A 24,444-nucleotide genomic window follows, 5' to 3' on the forward strand; every position below is an offset into this window, starting at 1 on the left:
ATGCCAGATCTGAAGACTCAAAACTCAGTATATCATCCAAAATGTTGGAAGCTTTTTCTTTTAAAATAATTTGCTTGAGGCAATAAAATTATATAAACTGCTGCAGCTTGATGAGTTCAGAACACTGGTTTTGGATGCTTTGAATTACAGTTTAAAAAAGTAAGTACTGATATGGGTAAAAATGTAAATACCAGAGAAATGCAAGACAAATGACTTGACTGATGGTGGAGGAGATGTGAGAGGAAGGGGACTAAATGGTTTCATCTTGTTACTGCTTTCCTTTTGTTTCCCTAAAGAGAGTGTAAGGTGACAACAGCAAAAGATGAGCATCTTAGATGTTGAATGAATTCCTCCTGTGTGATGAAAGTTGAGTGGGCTAGGATGTGTGGGGACAAGGCATTTTTTCCAGGGTCCTTGGGCAAGAAAGAACTAAGGGATGGTGGGGAAGTAAACTGATGGCATTTGTAGTATGGCTGACTCTTTTTGGCTAGGGAGCTGTCTTAGCTGGAGAGTGTTTGTGATGGAATACAGTGCAACCATTTAGGGCATTGTGGGAGAAGGAACTTCAGGTGGGCATGTAAAAAAAGGAACTGGTCCTCTGACTTACTTTTTCTCTTTAGAAAGATGAGGCTACTCTAGGCCAAAAAAAAATCAAATGTTTGGTGATAATAATACTATGGAAAAAAATGCAAAATGCTGTTCTAACAAAGGTTAATAGCATATACAGAAATTGAAAATGACCTTCCCAAAGGAGGAAATCTGGCAAAAAGAATCAGTGCATTTCAGTAATTTTTTGACTGGATGATTTAAGTTCTGACGTTTTTTCCAAAGCAGCGGAGTTGGACTGAAACCGTAATGGAGTAGGGAATGCCAAATTAGCACCAGCCTCTCTTTAGTGTAAATGTTGTGTTGTGGGTAAGAAGCACAATCTGAATCCTAAGATAAATTTTAAAGAATCCCGTAGTGCTGTTCGTAGGAGTGGTGGCATTTAACTCCGTTAGTTTGGATAATTTCCAACTTGAATATCTGATTTTTCTACCCTTAACTTATATTTAATACCTTTTCAATTTAGAAGGTATTTGTTTCAGTGAGGCTAACTTAGAGAAATGTTCTCCCTTGTCAGAGTTCATCTGACATAATTGAATTTCAGGCACATTGTGACCAATTGATGCCTGCCTCACTTGCATCTTCAGTTGGAGATGGCATTTTTTCCAATTTATTTTCTGTCTTTTCCAGTATTGTGTCTTAGACTATTTTGCCCCAGAAGTGAAACTAGCAGCAGTGTTTCAGGTAATTCAGAGCAAAGCTTGTGAAAGGACTGTGTCCTTATTTAATTAAGGAACTATGTTTGAATTTTGTAATGAATTGAAGAAACTGGTTCTCAATTTTTGTCTGATCTGTTGCCATGGTGTATAAATGTCCTAAACATCTTGGTTATCTTGATATGTTGGTGCTTCTTTATCCTTTGCTTCACAAAGGAACAGGCATTTGGTGTTGGGGAGGAGTTAAATCTGCAGTCCGGGTTCTCTCTTGTGAGGTTGCACATGTGCCATATTCTCTCAGCAGAGGACCCTGGCAGGAGCTCTGTAAAGAGGCTGAAGGCAGTCCTCTGCCATGACGGGGGAGAGATGGTAGAGAGGAGATACCACCACCCTTGAAATTTCCTGACTAACTATCAGGTTTGGGAAGGTCACTATCTGAGGATTTGACTATTTAGATTAATAACAGAGACATTTCACGTTAAATTAGGAGACTTGTTAATGGTTAATAGTTAAGAATTGCAAATTATCTGAAGCAATCTAAGATGGTTAAATTAGCTCCTATGACAGGAAGATAATTTACTGACTGTAATTTAGAATGTCCCAGGACCTAATTTAATACAGTTCCTGCGCACCAGATGAATTAAGCCAGAGGAAGAACAGAAGGGGCAAATGGCTTTTTTTTTTTTTAACTGGGAGCACTGGCAAATGGGATAGTTCAGTTATATTATCTCGTATCTTATTTAAAATAGCGTGTAGTGAAAATGCTAAGGCAGAATTACACGTAATGGCATTTTGATAGTTCATGTTTTTAGAGATAAAAGTCAGTGTGTATTTTTAAGAAAAATATTTCTTCAATTAATGAAGCTGGTTTACTACACTGTATAAATCTCTGTTTTCCTATATCTCGTGTAGTATGCGTGGTTCTTACCAATTCTTGCCTGTCAGGCCTAATCTCAGAAATTTCAGAGGATAATCAAAGGCTTGGAGAGGAATAATTCTATAAAAGCTGAAGGGAGGTATCTATATAGTAAAAATATATGATGTGTGGAACACAATGGCACAAAGCCTGGGAGATGGGATTGCTTATTCACTTTCTCAATGCAGGAACTGGAGGAATGTGAGAAAACTGGCTGCTGACAGGACAAAAAATCACGCGGTGTAGTTAAACTTTGGAACTCCTTGCCCCAAGACACAGAAGAGAAATTCACAAGAGCTATGAAATGCTTGGAAATGACATCTATCTGAGGTAGTTCCTGAATAACAAATGCTTTGTGTCTGGGACAGCAGCTGCAGGAAACACTGCCATGTCCTACTTTTGTAGTGTTTCTTAGGCACCTACTCTAGCCGCTGTCAGAAATAGGGCACTTGGCTGCCGATACCTAGTAGAGCTGTGGTTAGTATTAAAGTTTAAGGCTTAATTTTTAGGAAAAAAGTAAATAAGCAAAACCTAGAATCCGTTCTGGCAAGATCTGGAATGACTTTAAGTTACTCAGCACAATCCAGAATTTTCAATTCTCTTTTATTTGATGGTGCAGTTTCTAGCTATTCCAGTTCTTTAACTTTTACTCTCACCTGGTTTGTAAGAAGGGGGACTGATGTGTATCCCACACCAAGGGTAGGCATTCTTCATTATTTTTGTTTATTTAGAATGGTTTCTGTTCTCCAGTGTATTTAATGACTAAGTCCACAGACCAACTCCCAGCTGTGTGGTGGATTTAAAACTGGAAAACAACAGTGCTACTCTGTAGGCTGGAAATTAATCCAGTAACAAAACCATTCATAGAATTCTTGAAATAACTGTACCTCTGATAATGCTATTGAGCGCTGTCCTATATGATGTTTTACTATCACCTCTAGAGCATTTGCCCTCCCTCACGCTACTGTGGGAATGTGGTTACTGAAGTGAATTTTGATTTCACAGTAGGGAGACTTGATTTAAATAACCTGTTTAATCTTGAGTAAATCGTATGAAATCAGTAGGCAGGGATCTTTGATTAAACTATAGATTCTAATCCTGTTTTCCATGTTTACCTCTATTTCCTTCAGAGCTTGCTCATTAGAAATGGTAAATGGTGCATTTCTTATTCACAACTTAAGGATGATTTTATGCCTTGCTGTAGTTTTTATTGAAAATTGAACACTGAAAAATGTTTCAATTAACAACTGCATCTAAAATTTAGCTCATATACAATCACTTAATAGAGAACTGGTATGTTTTTTATTTTAAAAAGTTTGTGTTTACAATTGTTTATTATTGAACCAACGAATCTTGTTTTTGTTTTTCTTTTCAAACATAGGTTATCAAGATTTCCGTGTCTAAATATTTAAATGGCAGGGAATTAATTGTTTAATCTGCATAGTTGTGGTTGTAAATTTTGTGTGCAATTAATTGCATGTGACAATATTGCTGAAGCGAATTTAAAAACCAGTAGAACTTCTTATTTCATTCTGGCTTTTTATTGTATATGGAAAGTTTCTTTTTCATTTTCAGCATCCAATAAACTTCTCAAGGTTGAGTAAATGAGTTTTTGCTTGTGTTTGGATGTTTGATGCTTGTGTTTGGGGAGACCTCATTGTGGCCTTCCAATACTTGAAGGAAGCATATAAACAGGAGGCGGTGCGACTGTTTACATGGGTGGATAGTGACAGGACAAGGGGGAATGGTTTTTAACTAAGATAGGGAAGGTTTAGGTTAGATATTAGGAGGAAGTTTTTCACACAGAGGGTGGTGATGTGCTGGAACATGTTGCCCAAGGAGGTCATGGATGCCCCATCCCTGGAGGGATTCAAGGCCAGGCTGGATGGGGGTCTGGGCAGCCTGGTCTAGTGGCTGGTGACCCTGCCCACAGCAGGGGGGCTGAAACTAGATGATCATTATGGTCCTTTACAACCCAGGCCATTCTATGATGCACTGCATCTGGCCATGATCTGAAAACCTAAAGTAATTTAGGGAAAAAGCGCAACTATTCAACAATCATTATTTTCAAGTTTTTGGAAAATTGCTCTTCAATGCATTTCAGTCATTTAAAAAATATTGATGTTTTTCCCAAATTAAAACTTATAAAAACTGACAAAATACTTTTATTTTAATGAATGAATAATTTTAGGGAAAAACTTAACAAATATTGCCCTCTCTGCAGCAATAAAACTGATAGCTCTAGCTGTTTCCATCTGCTCGTATGACAGCAGATAGGAAGTGTGAGCATCCAAAAAGATGATGCAAGTGAATACTTCATTTCGTTGCAAATAGGTCGGTAATACTCATTTCACTAAGCAAAAGTTAAACATTCAAGTACTTATGCAGAGAAATATAAAATGGAGAAATGAGGTTTAAAAACAAATAAAAAAATTACCTCTTCCAGAGTTTACTGTTTGACTCAGCTTGGACTAAATCAGAGAATATAACAAGAAATTGAATTTGAAGAGATTATAACTTTGTTTTGATTCAGGTTCTGGCATCAGCAGCTACAGAAAGAGGAAAGACCCAATTTAATAGCATGTTTAGGTATATAGATAAATCTAAAATACTTCTAACATTTCTGTGTCAAGGAACGAAGACTTGGGGCTGTAAATCGCAGACAGAGAAAAGACCTATGTTCATAGCTTCTAAAATTACAGTTTTTCAGACCTGCCTGTGTTACGTTGTTGCCTACTACAGTTTTCTTGTTTTTTTCTATCGCACAATTTGTGAATATCCTTAGTTTTACTATGGTATTCAGTACATTATTACAGCATTATAATTTATTTTAAGTAACTTGAGACTGGTCAACTATGGTTAAAATCATAGTAAAGTCCTCTTCTGCTGGAGGAGTTGCTGACAACCCTGGAGCTGTGGGCCGTATTCTGAATTGGTCGTGTTGCAACCTGTACAGGTCACTTTGTGGCTTCTAATGGTGATGAACACATTCCTTTTCTGTGTGGTTGGTGGCAAGGAGAATCTTTAATAGATAACTCTTGTCTCATTCCAAAAGCATAATAATCAAATGACAGTGTTTGATTATGGCATTGGCTGCTTTTCAGCCTTGAAAGCATGATTTGGCTGTATTTTACCATCCCTATTGCTGCTGCCTCTTGAAACAGAATAGCTAACAAATATACTGCTTCATTTCTGAGATCTGCTCTTTATGTAAGAGCATGTAAACATCATTAAATGATAGTGGCAATGTTTTTATTAACTTCTGCTAACCGTATTTCCTTCTTTTGATAGTGTATTTGGATAGGGATAAGTTGTAAACTCACAGGAGTTGCTTGAAAGCCACTGAAGTATATGGTAAAGTTTAAATGGATTTCTGAGGGTAAGTATTAGTAAGATGTGGACCTGAAATAGGGAGATTTTAGTCCCATTCTTGCTGGTGGCAGTCTGGAAGCTGGGCTGACTTTAGTCATCTGTTCTGCTACTACCGAAAGTTAAGAAAAATGTCCTTCCATTTAATCTAGAACTTAACTGAAGTCATTAAAAATAAGCTGAAAAGAACCATCTCTCTTCACAATGCCTAAGAGGCATAGTCTGCTCCTGAGTGTGGTGGTCTGTAATGGAGGAGCCTGGATATTGATTAGTAAATGGTAGCTGAGCAATGCAATGTTAAACAGAAAGGGATTTATGTAATCATGCAATGAATCCTCAGGAGGCTAATGCTTCTTTACAGTAAATACTCTCTTCTGTCGTATTTGTATGATCCAATAAGAGCTTTAAAATTCTGATTTGCAAAATTAGCTTAATAAACAGACTTCCTTTTATTAGCGCTTTGGTTATTGTTCTGCTGTATTCGAGGTACATTGTGTCTTAAGCATGTGAAAGTGAGAAATGAATGATAAATTGTTGTGAGAAGGAAGATGACCTTTTAAATTTGAATACCAATTGGTGGGGCCAAACAATACACCCTCCCTCCCCCCTTCATTTGAATAACAAAGGAAAAACATAAAAACAAAATTCGTCTTCTTAAAAAAAGCCTACTAATCATGGTCTTTGGGGCTTTTCCTTTAATTGCATTTCTTGCATTGTACATGCAAAGATCTTGCCCCAGAGATGTATAATGGAGATCAAATGGGCGCATCTCCAGGATGTACAGCCTAGCTATCACTCTGATTAGACAGCTCCATTTTTACATAAATTTGTTTTTTATTCTTCAGTCTAAATGAGCAGATCATTTAAATGCTTCTGCTGTTTTAATTACAGTGGCAACTACGATGAGACAGTGCAAGTACCATACTGCTTGCCCTTGTTTCCTAAACTATGCTGAATTGCTGTTTTATTTCCAGTGTAACTTAGTTTGCTTCAGTGGTAGTTTTAATGCAGCTCAAATAATTTTGGAGAAGAAAAGCACCTGTGAGACCTAACTTTTGTATAAATGTGATTTATATGTGTATAGTTTTCATGAATCTCACTTACATGATTGATATCTCATTTTAAAGGACAAAAGACATACCAGCATTTAACATCTCCAGTTTACAGTGGCATCATTACGCAAACATGATTTCTTAATCTCACACATTAGGCAGTATTTCGTCAATGTAGATCTTCTGTCAAATGTATGGAACATTTAATTGAGTACAGCAGGAATTAGACTATCAGGTAGTTATTTCTGTGTCTTGGATACCTGAAATCTCACTTCACTTCTTAGGATTTTTCCAGTAAAACCATGTCTATCTAAGCAGCTGTTTATTCAGTAATCTTGATCTTGGTAAACATAAGTATTGTTCTGCAAATCATTTCTTTAAAAATTGAGTGTTTTTGTATTACCCGCTAACAACAGGCTGTTCTAAATTAAAGGGCAGGCTGGGACTATGCAATGAAGTTGGCCCATGTTTTTTTTTCTGGTTCTTTGATGAAACATTACTTCCTAGAAAATCAAAAGACAGCTCTAGCAATCTTCATGTGCACATCAAGTGACCGCAAACTTCACTATGTTTTTTTCATCAGGAAAATATGCTTTCATAAGGTGTGAAATTTTTAATTCTGAAATGACATAGCAAGGAAGATGGCCGACAAAATGTGTTAACACGGCTGGCTTTGGTGTTGCTCTTATTTAAAGCAGATTTCTGGAATTAGTCCTGTTGGAAGTGAGTGCACAGTTAAAAGCAACGTACAAGAAATGAATAAAATGCGGTGTGCTACAATGCACAAAGGTATTTAAAACTTGCTACTCTTTAAAAGAGATGGGGTGTTTATATCCTTGATAATCAAGGCATGTAAGCCTGTAACGGCACAGAGCAAGAAGCAAATAAGAGGTATTACAAAGGGTGGCAAAAAGGTCTGAGTCTGCATTTTTAAATAGAAATAACTGTTTTTCACAAATACATTAGAGAAACTAGGGACCATTAAGAAATGATGAAGAAGATAAAATTATTAGTCATGAAGATATAAGAGCCTTTCTTCAAATCCTATTTCTGTTTAGCACTAATAAAGCCTGCGTGTGCTGCTGCATGATAAGACTGTAATGGATCTAAGTGAAAAAAAGAACTCCAGTGAACAAATGGTACGTGGAAACTGCATACAAATAAATCAGTGAGCCCAAACAGTTTGTCACCAAAGTGTAACAAGGGAACTAGCAAGCTAATTTGCAGTTAACAGTGACTGACTGGAACCAGAGAAGAGTCTGAAAACTGGACAGGAGGATGAGCAGCTCTTAGGGGAGTAATCAAGTGCATCTTCTGTTTGGTGGATAAATATATAAGGGAATCAATAATTTATGGAAATCAATAAATGTCTGGAAGGTAATGGTACCGTAAGTAAAAACACAAGCTTCTAGCATATGAATCTTGACAAACTTGCTTTGTTTTCTTTCCTGAATAATAGCGTACAATTAAATAGAAAGCAGCAACATCCTAAGTTTAAAATAATTGAGTATAAAATTGGAGATAGCAAAGTTGGACAGCTGAATATATATCAAATTTTCTTGAATTTTCACCTTCACTCTAGTAAACAAATTTGACTCATAACTTCTGTTTGGGACATTTTGTGATTTAAAACAAAACACACCACCCTATTTCCATCTTTCTTTAGGAAACAGTCTGTATTGGGAGCAGCTGGTCTCACATAGCCATACTGGTCCTTTAGAAAATGGGTAATTTTTGTGAGAGTTCATAATTACGTAGTGCCTTTTTATATGGTGAATGTTTTACAGGAGGTTTGGGGGAAGGCAATCTGAGAACCTCATGAACTAGTTTCTAAATAGCTGTCTGGAAGAGAGCTAAATCTACAGAAGTCCTTCTCAGCTATGAAAAAAGATATGCAGGCTGGAACAATTCGGTGTAGCTGCTAATAAGCAAAACTTCTGATTTTCTTCTGCAAAAGTGTGAGAAAAAGTTGTTATTCCTTTGATTTGTTTCTTCAAAAGTGTATGGAGGGAGAGGGTACGTAAGTCTGAGCTGAGTCTCACGTTCAGCCAAAACAGCTTTTTTATTTTATTTTATTTTGGAGAAGTAGTCTGAATTTCTGTGAGACTTCCCCTTTTTGGAAAGCAGCAGTTTTAATAAGCTCGTTAGTTGTGATAAATTTCAGCAGAGGGGAGTGTTGTGCCAAAAGGGAGCTCAGAGATGGGTCGTATGTGGCTTTCTTCTAGACAGAAAACCACCAGAGCTTTTGGAAGGGTGGGGAATGGAGAACTGAGATTCATAGAAATTCTTTGTTGAATAAAAATAGACTTAGTGCATCATTCCATGTAAAGGCAGCAGATTTTTACAACAGAAGTAAATGAGCCTAGTAAATCTGTACCGGTCTAGCTGCATTATCCACAGCTTTGTATTAACACGCTTAAACACCCATAGATTTTTAGGGTAGAATTTTGGGAACCTGAAACTCGTTCAGCTTTGAAGCATTCACTATATTCAGTAAATGAGTACTCTTCATTTTAAACTCTGCATGTGGCATACTTATTTTTCAGGCTTTGCTATATTGCTTTTGTCTGTGTTGCCAGTCACTGGTATTTGTTTTCCTGCATGTTGCTGTTTTTGACTCTAACATTTTTGTAAGTATTTAGCAAGTGGTTATAGCTCTTAAGGCACAGCTGGGTATGCCTGCCTATTGGATTTAGTTTTCCCACAGCAAGACTTCATGGCCTGGTATGCTGAAATCTGAGCTTGCTTACAGTTCTCCTCCTTGCTGGGGTGAAGAATAATGGACTGCAAAACACATTCTGCTGCTATTAGCTTTTCAAGTGGATTGAGCTATTCATTCGAAAAAGTATGCTATAGCAATTAAGCTCATCCCTATGCTCAGTCAGATTGCCATTTCCAAAAACAAGATGGATGTCTATTTTGCAAAGAGGCTAATGTAGATGGTAGAAATTATTAACTAAAACTGAACTGGAAAATGTGCAAGAGATGGTGGTTTGGAGCACAATATGAGATTATAAGGGAATTCTTTGAGTTGGGTAGTAGGTCCCTTATGGCTGTGTCACGTGCTTAACTGTTTAAAGCGCTCTCAGGAGCCAACATGAAGGCAGAAAACCTTTGGTTTTCATGCTGTGCTGGTTATTTTATATGTATGAAGAACTCCCTGTTGACACAATGGTGATTGATACAAGAAGTTATTCATTTCAAAACAGCTTTATAGACACTGTGCATCAAAAACTGCTTTTCAGTCTCTTAAGTGAGCTTCTCTGTGTGTATTTGATCTCCAATAGGGAGCTTTAAAAACAAGTGAATATTTTGTTACTCTTGGAGAAGGGTGATGTGTACCATTCAGACTATATTGAACTGCTAGAGCCAGTATGGCAGAGTGTCTCTTGAAGATGAAAAGGAAAGTATTTATTAGAGGATTCTTTTATTCTTTAGGTTCTCCAGACATTTTTCAGCCTAAAATCTTTCTGTTGGTTTTCACCAAAATATTGCCATGAAAATGTGGTGGAGCCTCCTGTCAGGATGTTGGGAGAGCAGTATTTTTTGAGTTGAGGAAAGTTCATGTTGAAAAAATGTGGTTGCCAATGCCATTTGTATTGTCTGGGTAGAGGGCCTGAGTAGTTGTCACTAAAAAACTCATCTGTTACTTTTTGTGCTTTATCATATGCTAATTTCATATAGTTCCACTGTTAAGAGATTATCAGGAAAATGAGTCATTAAGTGAGAAATGTGAGGAATGTAGCAATTGTAAGTAGGGTAGGTGGATGTAAAAGTTATCGGGCATCTCTTTCAGACAATGTCAAAGATGAGATTCTCAGCAGCTATTGCTGATCTGCCTGGTCTAGGATGGGAGCAGCAGGTAAGGGCCTGGCCCTCAGACACAGTGGCTTTTGTAGCCAAAACTTATATCCAGCTGCAAAGCTAATGATCTTATGGCTAGGCTTATGCAACTATTTGCATCCATTTCTACTAATCATGATACTTTTAAAAATATATTTTCTAATTATATTTTAAAAATAATTAAATTATTGGGGCTTTTAGCCTTTTTTTTTTTTTTTTTAAGTTTCTTAGATGTGCCCACCAGTTGGGGTAATATTAGAACATAAAACTGTGTAGTCCTCACATATTTAAAAACAATTCACTTACAAAGCTGAAAATTGTTAATTCGAATAAGCTTTTCTTAATTAAATTTTAATGTATGCACTGAATGTTTTTCAGGAACTCCAGAAAAGAACTTAATGATATACGTTTTGAGTTTACTCCAGGCAGAGGTAAGGCTCTTTCAATTGAATTATTTGTTTATTGTTCAGAAAGGTTTTTCAGAAGTTGATTACTACTTATGGTTAATATAAACTATCTCTCTTGAATGTTCCCTAGTATGCAGAGCTTTATATTGGACTTAACTTGAACAAGAGCATCAGATGTATGTAAATTCTAGTGGCTAGGCTGCATAGTGTACAGTATACATTAGGTTTTCTCGACAGTATATTTTATCAATTTCATGTCTTACTGAAGTGATCCATGTGGTATGTAAGATCTTGCATCATGATATTTATGGCTTTGGAATTTACTTTTTTTACATTTGGAGAACATCATAAGAAATGGCATGAAGTAGCCATGAAAGTATATATGGTGATAGTGGTAACATCTGAGTTTCTTTGCCCTATGTAATAAAAGAAGTTCTGTTAAAAAGTATGGGGTATACACTTTTTTTCAAATGTCTTCAAATGACAGTTGAATTGCATTTCTAACTTATGTCTCATCAACAAAAATAAATTGAAACTTAAGACTCTACTAAGTGCCTGTAGAACGCTGTTGGCTTTCCAGTGCTAAGAGTTTTAAGAATTCATAAAATTTGTTTTTATTTGAAGAATACCAGATATTACTGCAATAAAATACACAACAGGATGGTATGCTGAGAAAGAAGGTATCATCCTTGTTACATAGCAACCGTTTAAGCTGCGAATATACTTCATTTTTCTCAGAAGTCAATATACAGTATACTTAGAATAGTCTTCACAGAGCTTCCACCTAAAAAAAAAGAGTCCAAATTGGAACAGGTATCTTTTTTTCCCATAAATCATAACATCTTTCTTATACTGTGGTTCTGTGGGTATATTCTGTTGTCTGCCTGCATTTCTCATCAATTTTGGTAATGAGTAATAATGAGAAAGATTTCTTTACTTAGTTGGGCACAGAGCATCCTGATTTAGACACCGTTGAAAGAATTAGTTAAATACTCGCTGAGCAGTTACATAAGCCATGCAAAACTTTATACTTGGCTGAAAAATACAGGATAAATCATAATAAAGTACACCAGGACTACTCCTAATAGTTACTGAGACAGCCAGTATTCTCACCCTCAAATCTCTGCAGAAATTCTAACTTGCTCAGTGATGCTGTTTTTCATCTGTGTTTTTCTTAAGGAGATTATGCAACTGTTTAGCTGCCTCAAAACATGGACTCCATGCAGATACTTTGTATTAGGGTCATGTGCAGTTGAGACTTTCGAATGTAGGCTTGTTCCTGCTGTTTCCCACTTCCTCTAAGGCTTCCAAATTCTTTATGCAGTAATTATCCGGTAACAAATAGTAGGCCCAGAGACTTGGGAATTAAGCCACTCAGTTACAGCAGTCAACATCCATCCAACGCTCTGAATCTTCTGGGTCACCGTACATAGAACCTTTGAGCCCAGAGCTCAAAGAAATTAATGACTCTGTAACTCCCTTGCCCCACTGATAACAAACAAGAAAACCTGATATTACACTTCTCTATCTAGATATGCAGAACAGTAGAGGGGATGGAAGCAGCAGTGAAAATGCCCCAAAACGTAGTTTATTTCCTTGAAAATGGTTATGAAAATACTGAACTTGTAAACTATGCAAGAGTACCTAGTTAAATAACAGAGAAGAAATGCTAGTGACCTGGAAAGGTCTGTATGGTATTTGTAATGAACAAAATCATCATATTGTTTTGCTGTGTAGAGGCTACTAAGTTAATTATCTTGTAAAATTGTGGTCCTTTTTTTTCCCCTCCTGATGAACGTTAACACTGAATTCAAGCCTGCAACTATGGATGCTCTGAAGCTAAAATATATTTTTCTTATTTTGCTTTGGATGATTGATACTTTTTGTTTTTTTTGTGGATTCTCATACTTACTTCACCTTTTGGACAGACACAGCAGATGGTGTTTCTCAGGAGCTGTTCTCTGCAGGCCTGGTTGATGGCCACGATGTAGTTATAGGTAAATTACATTTTTCTTTGCAATTATGCTCTTGTGACACATTTGTGCTAAATGAATGTGAAAAAAATGTATTCTCTGTTGTTGGTTTTCACAAAATCCTCTTTGTCCTAATTTTGCTTCCATGTATGCATAGTTCATTCAACTAGCCAGTTTTGATACTAGTCCAAGAATTGTGTTTTGGAAGTTGGAACTCTTCACTGGTTTAAAAGGGGTAATATAGTAGATCTCCTGTAGGACTATTCAGAATTCAATGACTGATCATTTCTACGCTAACTTAATTTATTTGTTTAACAATAAAATGATTTTGGAGTGGGATTATTCAAAGTATGCTTTGGCAACTCTGAAATTATTAAGTATCATGTAGAGTTCATAGAAGTAGAAGCATACCAGAATTCAGAATCTGGGGGAAATTGTGTTTAGAGATACCATTTCTAGGGGGAAAAAAAAAAATAATTGGAATTGTTTTCTGGCAGTTGAGAGGAAAGATACTTCTGTATTTTTCTGTTCTGTGCTTCATTGATTTTTATTTTTTTATTTTTAATGACATTCACTGTCTGACAAATATGTTTAATTCCTTAGGTATTCCTTTTCCTGCAGTTGTAGCTCTTCTTCTGATTGTTCAATGCCACTAGAAATGTAGTTGCCAAAATCAGTGTTTTAGTAGATATTAAGCACATGAGAGCTGGAGAAATACTAGTGGCTTGATCTTTGTGTTGCAGTTCAAAAAGTTCATATTATTTGGTTTAGATATCTTTATGAAACAAATTTGTGAATTCTAAAAACCAACCAATCAAAAAAAAAACAGAATGCAACTTTCTGCAGCATTGGATTATACAGGCAAAGATTTGAAGGATCCTGGCCACATCTGTTTACAAGAAATTGAGCATGTTTTAAGCTGTCACTTCCACTACAGCAGTACAGTCTTGAAAAATATTTCAGTCCCTCAGTTTAAAACAGTAAGTCATATAAAAGAACAGATGGTGCTGAAAATGCAAATCCTCTTACAAAACTCATTTTCTGTGTAAAATGATTTTGCCACCTTGTTCATTCCAAATTAAAAGGTTTATAATCTTTTTGAATATGAATAGTAGAGATGAGTTTGGTTAACCTTCCTCACTAGAAGATCTGATTCTTACAGGCTGAAAGCAGCTGATAAATTGTCTATCATTTCTCAACAGAGCCATGCAGAAATTCAGCCTCTATAATATGAATGAAAACAGATTTGAGTTAGCCTTGTGAAAATTGTTCCTGTAGTTACTTTTATGAAAAGTTGAGACATTGAGACTGGGATTTAAAACAAAAACAAACAACAAACAACAAAAAAAGTGAAAATACCTGTGTTTATTTTGAACTCAACAATTTATTGGCATAACAGCTGATTTTCTGAGTGGATACTTGAACTAGAGTCAGTAAAAGCTGCTGTGAAAAGTATGGCTATGGTGTATGTGAGCTGAAGCTGTTAGTGGGAACAAGCTGACGTGCAAGTTTTACAGAATTCACTGCTTAGCATCAACACACTTCACCTTTTGAGTCCTGCTGGATTCGCTTCACTTAACACAAGCATCCTAGGAAGATTTCCATTCTGATAAGCAATAAGTTCAACTACCTGTTCTGTGGACACGTAAAAATCCCATCTTGCATGCTTAGTTCTCGCTACGATTGACTGGTTTCTGTTCTTATTGACAGTAGCATTGTTTCACAGGAGGTCCCTAGATCAAGGGAATCAGTACAAAGAATTTAGTTTTGAAGAAGACTAGATTTTGAATTGGCAGGGGGGAATGAGTCTTGGAGCCTATATGTAGACATCTACTTGATGAAGTATTTTTATGCAGCTCTGAAATAGCTGTTAAATCATGTGAAAGATCTGTAATATTTTCAGAATGCTTTCAGATAAAATATATCTATGAATGTGCAATATATGTATATTAGCTAGTAAAACTTTACATAGTAATGCTTTGTTTAGATTTTTTTGATACTGTAAAGGAAAGTCTAATCATATAAACACTCAGTTCTGTTGGAAATTGCATAGTTGCAGTCCTGCTTCACTGTTGTGTATGTAATTTAATCAAAGCTGTAGGCTACAGTTAATCTTCTGGATGCCATCCTTAAATTTCAGAACCCAAAGGGGCCTGTCTATAGTCATTTAGAGGGAAAAATGCTTCTTCCCAAACAAGACTTAAATAAAAGCTCTTGTAGATTTGTGGTCAAGAAATATGCAGTTGTTCTTCACTATTTTAATGTAACTTTAATTTTAGAAGTATTTTGTCAGCAAGTGTCTGTGAATACCTCGAGAATCATGGAAGATGTACCTTCACATTTAAATACATCAGACATTACCTATTGCTAAATTGATATCTGCCTTTTGTCTAGGATCCAGACCCAGTTACCAACGCTTGGTAACTAGAGGAGCAGCTTTCAGTTAAGGCAAAGCAAAAGCTCCCTAGTGAAAGGTCTAGTATGTTTAGAAGATCCAGCATGACTCTCAATTAATGAAGAGTATTGAAGGACTTGAAATTGAAACATCTGATTGTCTTATGGTATTCTACCTGCCGATGCTGAACTTACTTCCATACTTCAATGAGAAACTGAAAAAGCAGAACCCCAATTTATTAGTATGCTGTCTGTAGCAGAATCTTAACCCACAGTGACACTGATAATCAAATTCATAGGAACTATCACAGAGTTGCTCAGTGTATCCTCGCTTATATTGTGCTTTTGCTTATATCTAGTTTCATTTGCAGTCTTGTTGGATTAATCCTCTTTGAAACTGAATGAAGCGATGCCTTTTGTTCAACTAATTCCAGCATATCTTCTGATTACAGTAAAATAAGACTGTGCTGCATAAATTAAAAATGTATTGCATAAATATATAGCTTTGCAAAGGGCAGTTGTATTGCGGAGGGTACGCAACCTGGTTTAGCACTACCACTTGAGGCAGCATAGTTTTGCCGTATAATATCAGTCAGGTTTTGAGATGCAGAACACTTGATTTTTATAATCTTTGGGTAATTTTACTAGAACCTTTTCTTTCTTGTGTCTGTTTTTCAAAATGAATGAAATAACTGATTTTTTTAGTTGTGTATCACATTTTATATATTCTAAAGCTTAATGTACTCCTAAACTTACGAATGAGAAAATGCCCTAATAGACTGTAAAAATTCATTTCAAGCATAGACTAAATACTTGGTGTTTACTTTTCGGTGTATTACCCAGGAAAGAAACGTACACACAACAGAAATTGTGCTGCATTTTAAGGCATTTTGTAGAAACTCTGTGCCTTCAATGTGTGCATGTAGCTCTGTTTCTCTTTAGCAAGAGATGCACATGCATTAGCGATAGGAGAATCTCTCTAAAATCCCCAGGGCTTACCTAGGGACTTAAATATTTCAATACATCTGGCTCATTTAGGGCTAATGCATTGAAGAGTGACTCATAATGACTAGACTGTTGGGAGTTCTGGAGGCTTGAGATACACCCTCAGGTAATCAAGCTTTGCATCTAATTGCTCCATCAAAGTTATTTTAGCTATATATGTCCCGTGTAAAAGGTGCACTTGAGAAAGTATGTTGTGTGAACAAGGCTGGTTTCATGCACATTCCCACCTTACTGAATTTTCTGTGTGATGGAAACTCAGATATTCAAGATGGTGGAAAAGAGCACTGTGTTGGGTGAATAGCAACTGCTGCTGTAATGGCTTTTGTGGCTGAACTGTGATATGACATAAATGCGTGGCATAAGAAATTGTCAATGTAACCAAATTAATCTGTACACATATATCATTGGAAATGTGTTCATCTTATAGTTACAATCAAGTAAATAATAATTTTTTGTTACATTAAAGGAAAAAAAAAAAGGTGGAGTTGGTAGTTGCTTTCAGAGAAGGTTCCCTTTTTTGAGCACCCAGTCAAGTAGTTCCCACTCACCCGTATGAGGGACAAATTCATCTGTTTATCAGTGGGATTAGTTTGGGTTCTGCTTGATACAGCAGGTGATAAACCTAAGCCTAAAGTGTTCTGTATTCTCTCATAGGACTGAGTTGTAGTTTTGAGGTCTTTCATTTCTGTTTCTTTTTTCTTATTAAAAAAAAAAAAAGCAGCTGTGAATTTGAATCAGAAATTGCTAAGACAGCAGTGTAAGTAATGTTCCCGTTTTCAATAGTAATTTAGTTACTGTTGTTTGTTTCCTTGGCATTCACTTCTCCTGGAAGTTGTTAGTATGTCAAAATAAGGATTTGTAGATGTACTTAAAACTAGAGGTAGTCCATTTCAAAACCTACGTCCTGAAATCAGGACTTCTTTTCTAAGTATATTTTTCATTGTTTCAAGTTTTAGACAAGGTATTGAAGTAGCCTGACTGCCATTTCATCTTCTTAATAGTTTTGTCAGAACAAAATCTATAACTCATTTTCTATAACTCATAGCAGAACTCAGGGCAGGAGAGATGTGAACATCTGATGAGGTGAGGAGATTACCAAGTAATAATATGCGTGGCAGAATGTGACCTGCTTTATTTCTGCATAGACCTACATTTCAGCTCTAATCTGGAATGGTAAAGATACTTGTTGAGCTGGCTTTGATATCTTCACAACAGTTTGATAGGCAGCAAAACCTTTGCCTAAAAGCTAGCACTTCCTTTCTGTGTTCAATCACTGGTAATTGACTTATTTCAACCTTGTACTATGACTCATTCTTTTGTATAGAAAATTTATGAGCTTGATATACTGTAATATCTCAGGCTTGTTAAACATTCCTACTAGCAATGTTGGGCAGCAGATCTAAATTTTTGTTTCAAATGTTAATTTGAGACGACACTGTGGCTTAGAAGACTCAGGTTTGTCAAAGCACTTTTCTTCAAAATGAAGGGGAAATTGTGATTGTATATTTGTACCTCAGCCCTCTGAACTCTAGGTATTGTCTACCTCCATTAAATGCATGCCGACTAATTCTAGAATACATAAGAATTTAAATATCCAGATATGTTCTACTTATCTTTTTATGACACTGTTTTAAATGTATAGTGGTTTGACTAAGAGTTCTTCACGCACTGTGGGAGAGTAAAAATATCCTGAAAACTCAGTTTTCTATAACGTTCTGAGAAAAGGTACAATTTGCCAGTTACAGTTGTTTTTTAATTTAATCAATAAAAAGTATCATATTTTCAGATATTTTTCTTGGCAGGGGGTCTAAAAGTGTAGAATGTAATACATTGCCTTGGGATCAGAAGTGGATACTAAATAGAGAATTTGGGTGTTTGATGATCATGTGCTATTGGAATTGAAATAGGTATGTTTCTGGCATTAAAATTATTTCTTTTTCCATTTCAGTGTAGTGCTTTTGCTTCATAAAATACATTCCTTCATTTGGGTGGGAATTTTTTAGTCAAGTTACCTAGAGAAACATCTATATTATTTTGTCAGTCCTCAGTTTTCCAGTTCTTGTCTGTGACCTCTAGGTATCCATTCTCCATGTTAATGGATAGTAAGGTGAAGGGCTTTGAGAGCTACTCTTATTCCACAAGCTCTTTATTTTTGTGGTTTGAGTGAGGATAAATATTTAAGGGCTTGATTTGTTCTTGAAAGTCAGTCAGGAATATATGTCCCTGATGCCTCTTCCATGCCTTTGCCTCTTCTGCTCTTCAGTAATATAGCATAGCTGGTTATTAGCCAAAGCTTCGGTCTCAGTTCTCCTCCACCCCCTGGAACAGGATACACTGGTGTCAAACTGCTAGTTAACTGTCCTTAAAAAGTCTTTTGAAAGACATTGAATAACCTTAACCTTTTGCCTGGTACTTCATACACACAGGAAAACTTACATTCCTGGTTTCTACTGTGTCTGCCGTACTGGGGCTTAGAAACCATGTGAACCTCAGGCCTCAAGTGGTTTTAATAATCACTTTAAGCTGTGGGAATTGCTGACCACCATGTAACTGTGGTCCTGTTCATAAAGATGCTGAAGGAGATTTTTCAGTTTCCCACTGTTCAAGTGGGAACTTTGTTTGGCCCTCTGTTATTCTGTTGATGAATGCTGTTCTCTTGCAACTGTGTTTTCTGACTGTAAAGCTGCAAATCAAAATCTTGGATATTAAAGTATTAAATTTGAAATGGAATTAATCATTTCCACTGTCTTTATATCTCCCGATTCAGCAAAGAGAATTCAGACAAATTTATGAGCCTTAATCTTCCTTTGATAAATTCCTAATGACAGCCTCTTCATAAATAATACATTTCTAAATGTTTTTAATGTTTCTCCCTTATCAGCATCCAATAGCATCCTCAGAATAGAAGCCAAGCTTGCTGTTGATTTCTCTATTTTCTTTCATTTCTTTCTTATGAGAATCATGTCTAGCTCCTTGCAGTCCTCCAGCAATAAACACTTGTTAAGTTAGCTGTCACAGATCTCAAAATGCTTTAATATTTCCCTTGCTACTGTTCTCAAGCAACATAAACAAAAGGGATTTTGACTAGCATCCTGAATGGATGAATTAACAGAAGCACTCCCACTTATAAGACCTTTTTGACCTCTTTGAAAAGATTTTTAATCTTTCATGCAGATGTGAGCTATTAAAAAACACTAGATAATAATAATAATAATAATCAGGAGATCTGGAGGAATCGTTACCAAAAAGCTATAAAGGTTGATTGCTACAATTGTTTGCATAATGTACTATAATCCAGTGCTGGCTAGGTTTCAAAGCTTGGTTTTGATTTGGTTCTGATCTTGCAAATGCATGAAAATCACTGTGCAGTATGAAATACAAATGAGTATATAGATTGCAATGGATGTCTTGCAATGAGTGAAACTGCCTCATGAGTATGCATCATAAATTCAGCTCTTTGGAGAAAAGCCCTACCTTGTCACTCAGACTTCCTGCTTCTTGAGACCTGTAGAGGAAGATATGGCATTAATCCTCAAATCGGCAGACTCCCAAGGCAGTTATTAAGTAGCACTCATGTATCAGATGGAAATGGCAAAATAAACCTGTGCAATTGGGGGAGAGGTAATATTTGGAACAATCAGGGGAGCCGATAAATCTGTGGTGCTTTAAGTTTGGCCTTCCTAATAGCAATACATTTGGATGAAGTAGGGAGCAGCTGAAGTTGGCTATTTCTTGCTATTTCTTACTGACTGCATTTTGGACTACATAAAAACAATTTCACTTTTCACTTATTAAACACATTTTTTATTTTCTCAGAGCTTTTTTTTAGTGTCTGTAATTTTGTACCTGAATAATGTTTACTTTTCCTTGTGTCTGAATTTCAGGATTACACTATGAAATAGCTCTCCAAATTGTCAAACCTAGCGTCAGAAGTTCCCCGTCCATTTTTCATCAAGTGGAAAAGTATACAAATCATTATTCTTTTGAAAGCGTCACAGAAATATTGTCTCAGACTCTAGATGCTACTTGTGTCTGTGTTTATGCCAGATGGCCCTGGCTCAGTTGGCTGCATTGGCATTGTACAGAAAATGGTTTTACTGTATTCATTTAGCTTTTATTTACTGTCTCATTAATTTTAACTTTTGCAGAAGTTTTGCCTATTCCAAAGCCATTAGGGTTAGATTTCATGCTGTGTTAAGAATTTTAAATAACCAGGCAGGCTCCTGTCACATTAGAGAAACAGCTATTTGAGACTGCCCCATGTATGCTCAGTGTGTTTGGGATTTTTTTTTTTTGTGGTTTTGAAGATGGCATTTTTTTCTGTTACATCTGCTTATATCGATTGCTTATTTAAAAATTATAACTGATGTTGGACAAAAATACACAGTAGGAAGTGTTTTGTAGTATATGCTAAATAAATAAATGTACATGCTAGAGGACACTGGCTATGAGGGCTTCTTATTTATTACATCTGCAATTAGCTGTCTGTGTTGTGTGTATTTATATGCTGGTTTTGACCTTTTTATCCTATTGCATGCTCCACAAGTGCAGACACTTACTCTGACAGAGTGACACAACCATTTGTCTCTGAACAAAACCTGCAAGAGAACCTGGAATGATTTGTGGTGCTGGAGTTGATTATATGTCCTTCAGAAGCCTTCTGAAGCAAGCTGAACAGCACCTCATTTATTGCTGTAAACAACAAAAGCCTATTGTGCTAACTGCTGCTAACATTTGAAGAGGGTATTTGCTCCAAGACATGATTTGAAGTGTGCTCTATTTACTTGCTGGTTTTGCTGCCAAAGGTTCTTCCATCACTGCTGTGTGCAGTTATCTTGTCCACGTTTCTTCTGACTTTTGTAGTAGCATGGCCAAAACATCTTGAGAATACACTTTGCAAAGTAAAAAGTTGGATCTAGTATATTCAGGCTCCATGGAAGCAGCAAATTCCTAACAAGGTTTTCAAATTGGCAGTTAGTGCTGATTGCAGACTACAGTGATAATTTACTGTGAATTTCAGAAGTACGGTATCCAAGGCATGACTTCAGAGTACTTCAGTGAAAATGGCTTTGTCAATTTAAACTGCAGTTATACTTATCTTAGAGATGAGGTGTAAAGTAGAATCCAGAGATGTGTTTTAAAATGTCCCCGCTTTTCAAATAGCTTAACCATCAGTGGAGAGAATGATTCCTCTCTCCTCAGTGCCACTGTCCTCTCTAAAAAATCCTGTAGTAAGCCTGTTCTCACCTGATGATGGAGAGCATTACTGTATTAAATTGACTTTGTTCACTAACTTGTAAAAAAAAAATTGTTGGGAGCATGGAGAAGGAGAGTTAGTGAGAGAGAGATGGTTATTTTCCTCCCTTTTCCCTTAGGTTTCCAATAGTGTTTGCAGATGTGATTGGATTCATCTGCTTTTAGTAACTTTGGGCTCATTTTTTCATATCTAAGGAATATGAAAACTTTTTGTGTAACCTTACTGGGAGGATTAGTAAGTCAACATAGTAAATTGTTTTCCTCAATGAAAAGAGACTAAATTCAGTAGCCAGGGCTACTGAGGAGCAGTACCACTTAAGAGAGATTTTTTTTCTTTCTTGCTGGATGCAATCAGTAATTCTGAACAGGGCTGAACGGTAGCAGCAACTGCTTGTATGTGGGAACATTGTTAATGTTGTGAGCATATCTGATATGAATTTCTAGGAGTCTGTTGAGACACAGCATACTTAATCATCCAAATTGTGTAGGTTTAATAACAGTCCTAAACTTCTGGAAGTAAATATGTAATAATAGTATTAAATGCAACTGCTTAATTTAATTTCATTTGAAGTCGGCTGAGTATTTCGTTCTAGAGCATGTTGTTTAACTTTCATTTTTGTAACCTTGAGAATGTCATCTTTGTAGTTAAGATGGCATCTCAGACTTCCTGGGCAAGTAACTGGAAGCCCTGCAAGCTGGTTGTCAGGAAGGATTTTCAGCTGCTTGGATGGCTCCTGCTGCCTGTGCTTCAGGCTCTATTTCTGAAAAAAAATAACTAAACTAGAGATGTCATGGACACCTGTAGTTTTGGCATTACTGCTATTTCTTTGTAGCTATTTACATCAGGCACTGAAAGATTCCAGTTATCAGCTGAGTCAATATCTTCAAGCTTTTCAACACTGGGTGTGCTTCTCTACCTGTGTGCTTAGTGAAGTACCTAGAACCTTTGGCTTACACTAAGGTACAAAGGATCATCATTATCTCATTATCTCTTAAAAAACAATCCATATTTTTAGTTTCCTGAAATGCAGACTTAAGTATCCAGGTTCAGATAGTTGGCTCTAATTGTTGGCCTTGCGTTCTTGGTTAGGGACAAGACGCTTAGCAAGAAGAAGGCAGGGAGTTAGAAAAAGGAACAAGCAACCAACAGGACTACATGGTTTCGCTAGGTAATTGTGCATATATGTCATTCTTGGTTGATGTTAGTGACTTGGATTTTCAGATATTGCAGAAAGAGACAGCTTTTGGGAGGATTTTTATTCAGGGTGGCTTGATAGAATAGTATTAATTTCATTATTCTGGCAAACTCATTTTTATTACCATTCTATAAAAGCCAGAAAAATATATAACAATACCATAAGTCACTCGTGAAACACTAGTTTTACTTGAACAATGCTGAATGTATATCATTGAAATTGAAAAGATTACTCTTTAGGAGACTGCAGGTGTTCCTGTTTTTATGTGAATTTTTGTTCTAATATTATGGAATCTGTGCAGGTCTTCTTTCTCTCTTTCAAGCGTAGCCTGAAAACATCTGGCATCACTCCCTTAAAATCCTCCTTATCTTCTGTTTGATTAAAGACATCCTACTCTAGTTGTGGCCCATCAGAGAAGCAAAAATAAAGGGTATTTCATATTCTTGCATGCAATGCCTTTCCAGCATTTTATATGTAAAAGGTTTTGGCTTGCATTCATATTGAAAGTAGAGACAAGCATACAGAAAACTGTAGACTTTATATGAGCACTGTTCTTTGAAAAGCAGTTTTCTTTAAGAATGTCACCCATCTAAATTATCACTTCTTTTTGTTAGGGATTTTACTAAAAGTAAGTAAACAGAATTAACTATTTACATATATCGATAGTTTATCTTAGGCAATTTTTGTTTTGAAGATTTGAATTTCTTCCCTGGTGAAGAATCAGTGGGATGGAGTTAGGCTTTCTAAGATTTTGATGCTACTTGTGAAGACCTCAGTGCATCTTTCCCCTGTGCTATAGTTTTTTAAAAGACTTGCTGACAAACTGGGCAATATGTGCAAATGTAGGAACAGTAACTTTGCATAAAGGCAGGTGGCAGTTCTTGCATTCAGGTGAAGTAACCAAGCAGCATGCTGCCTTGCCGTAGTCGTCCTGCAGCTGGATGCCATTAAGTGAACAGCTGCTCCTCTTTAAGACAAGTGCCCATTTGAAGCTCATCATTTTATAATAGGTGAAGTTAGGAGTCTTTGGACTTGAGAGATCCAAGACCTTATCTCAGTTTGTAGCTCTGTATCTCTATTTCGGTGAAGCCAGCTCACCAAAGTTGGAGAATTTCTTTCTTTATTTATTTTAAAGAAATGTTCTATGGGACTTTGGATAAGACAGAACTGCTCTTGAATGCATGATCTTATTTAATAGATTTTGAAGACATACAAACTTGAAGATATTGTATTGTGGTTTCAGGAGCTATCAGACAGAACACAATTTTTTGTGAGATTCTTGTGTAGATTCTTAAATATTAATTTTAATAAAAAGCATTATCTGTATTTGCATGTATTTTGGTAGGTAGGAAGTGCTGCAATAAAAAATGACTTGCTGATCATGTAAGGGAATTGTGTGATTAAAATAAAAACCATTTGCAATGACTGTTATTACTAATAATAAAGCTTTAAAATTGGAAAGATTTTCTATTGTAATGACTGTAGTTGAGTTCATTTAACTGTGAAGGTTAATTATTTGCTCTTCCCAAGAAGCGTTCTGTACAGAACACAGATACAGGTACAGAACGTACCTTGTGCTTACTTATTAAGGTTTGTTTTTAGTTTCAAACGTCTTGTCATCTCCAGTTGAATTTGTACAAGTCTACAAACAGTACTCTGGGCCATCTCAATGATACAGAGAAAATGAGAACCCCAAAATTTTGGTTTGCATTTATTGGCGATAGAGCTTAGGTTGTCATACTTGTTTACCTCTCTAAATTCCCTAGCCAAA

General features: G+C 36.3%; 1 protein-coding gene across 4 annotated transcripts in view; it reads left to right on the forward strand.

The window, feature by feature from the left end:
* Positions 1–24,444, forward strand: part of STK39 (serine/threonine kinase 39) — an 87,629-nt gene that overhangs the window by 55,827 nt on the left and 7,358 nt on the right. For 3 of the 4 annotated variants that reach the window (XM_021399079.1, XM_021399081.1, XM_021399083.1), the window contains 2 exons: positions 10,821–10,873; positions 12,778–12,846. In XM_021399079.1, coding sequence (XP_021254754.1) covers positions 10,821–10,873; positions 12,778–12,846 — 122 coding nt within the window. Of the gene's footprint in view, positions 1–2,366; positions 3,802–10,820; positions 10,874–12,777; positions 12,847–24,444 lie in introns of those variants that run through there. The other variant, XM_021399082.1, reaches the window with a different exon arrangement.

This window comes from Numida meleagris, chromosome 5, assembly GCF_002078875.1.
Source record: "Numida meleagris isolate 19003 breed g44 Domestic line chromosome 5, NumMel1.0, whole genome shotgun sequence".
In the NCBI taxonomy this organism is placed as follows: domain Eukaryota; kingdom Metazoa; phylum Chordata; class Aves; order Galliformes; family Numididae; genus Numida; species Numida meleagris.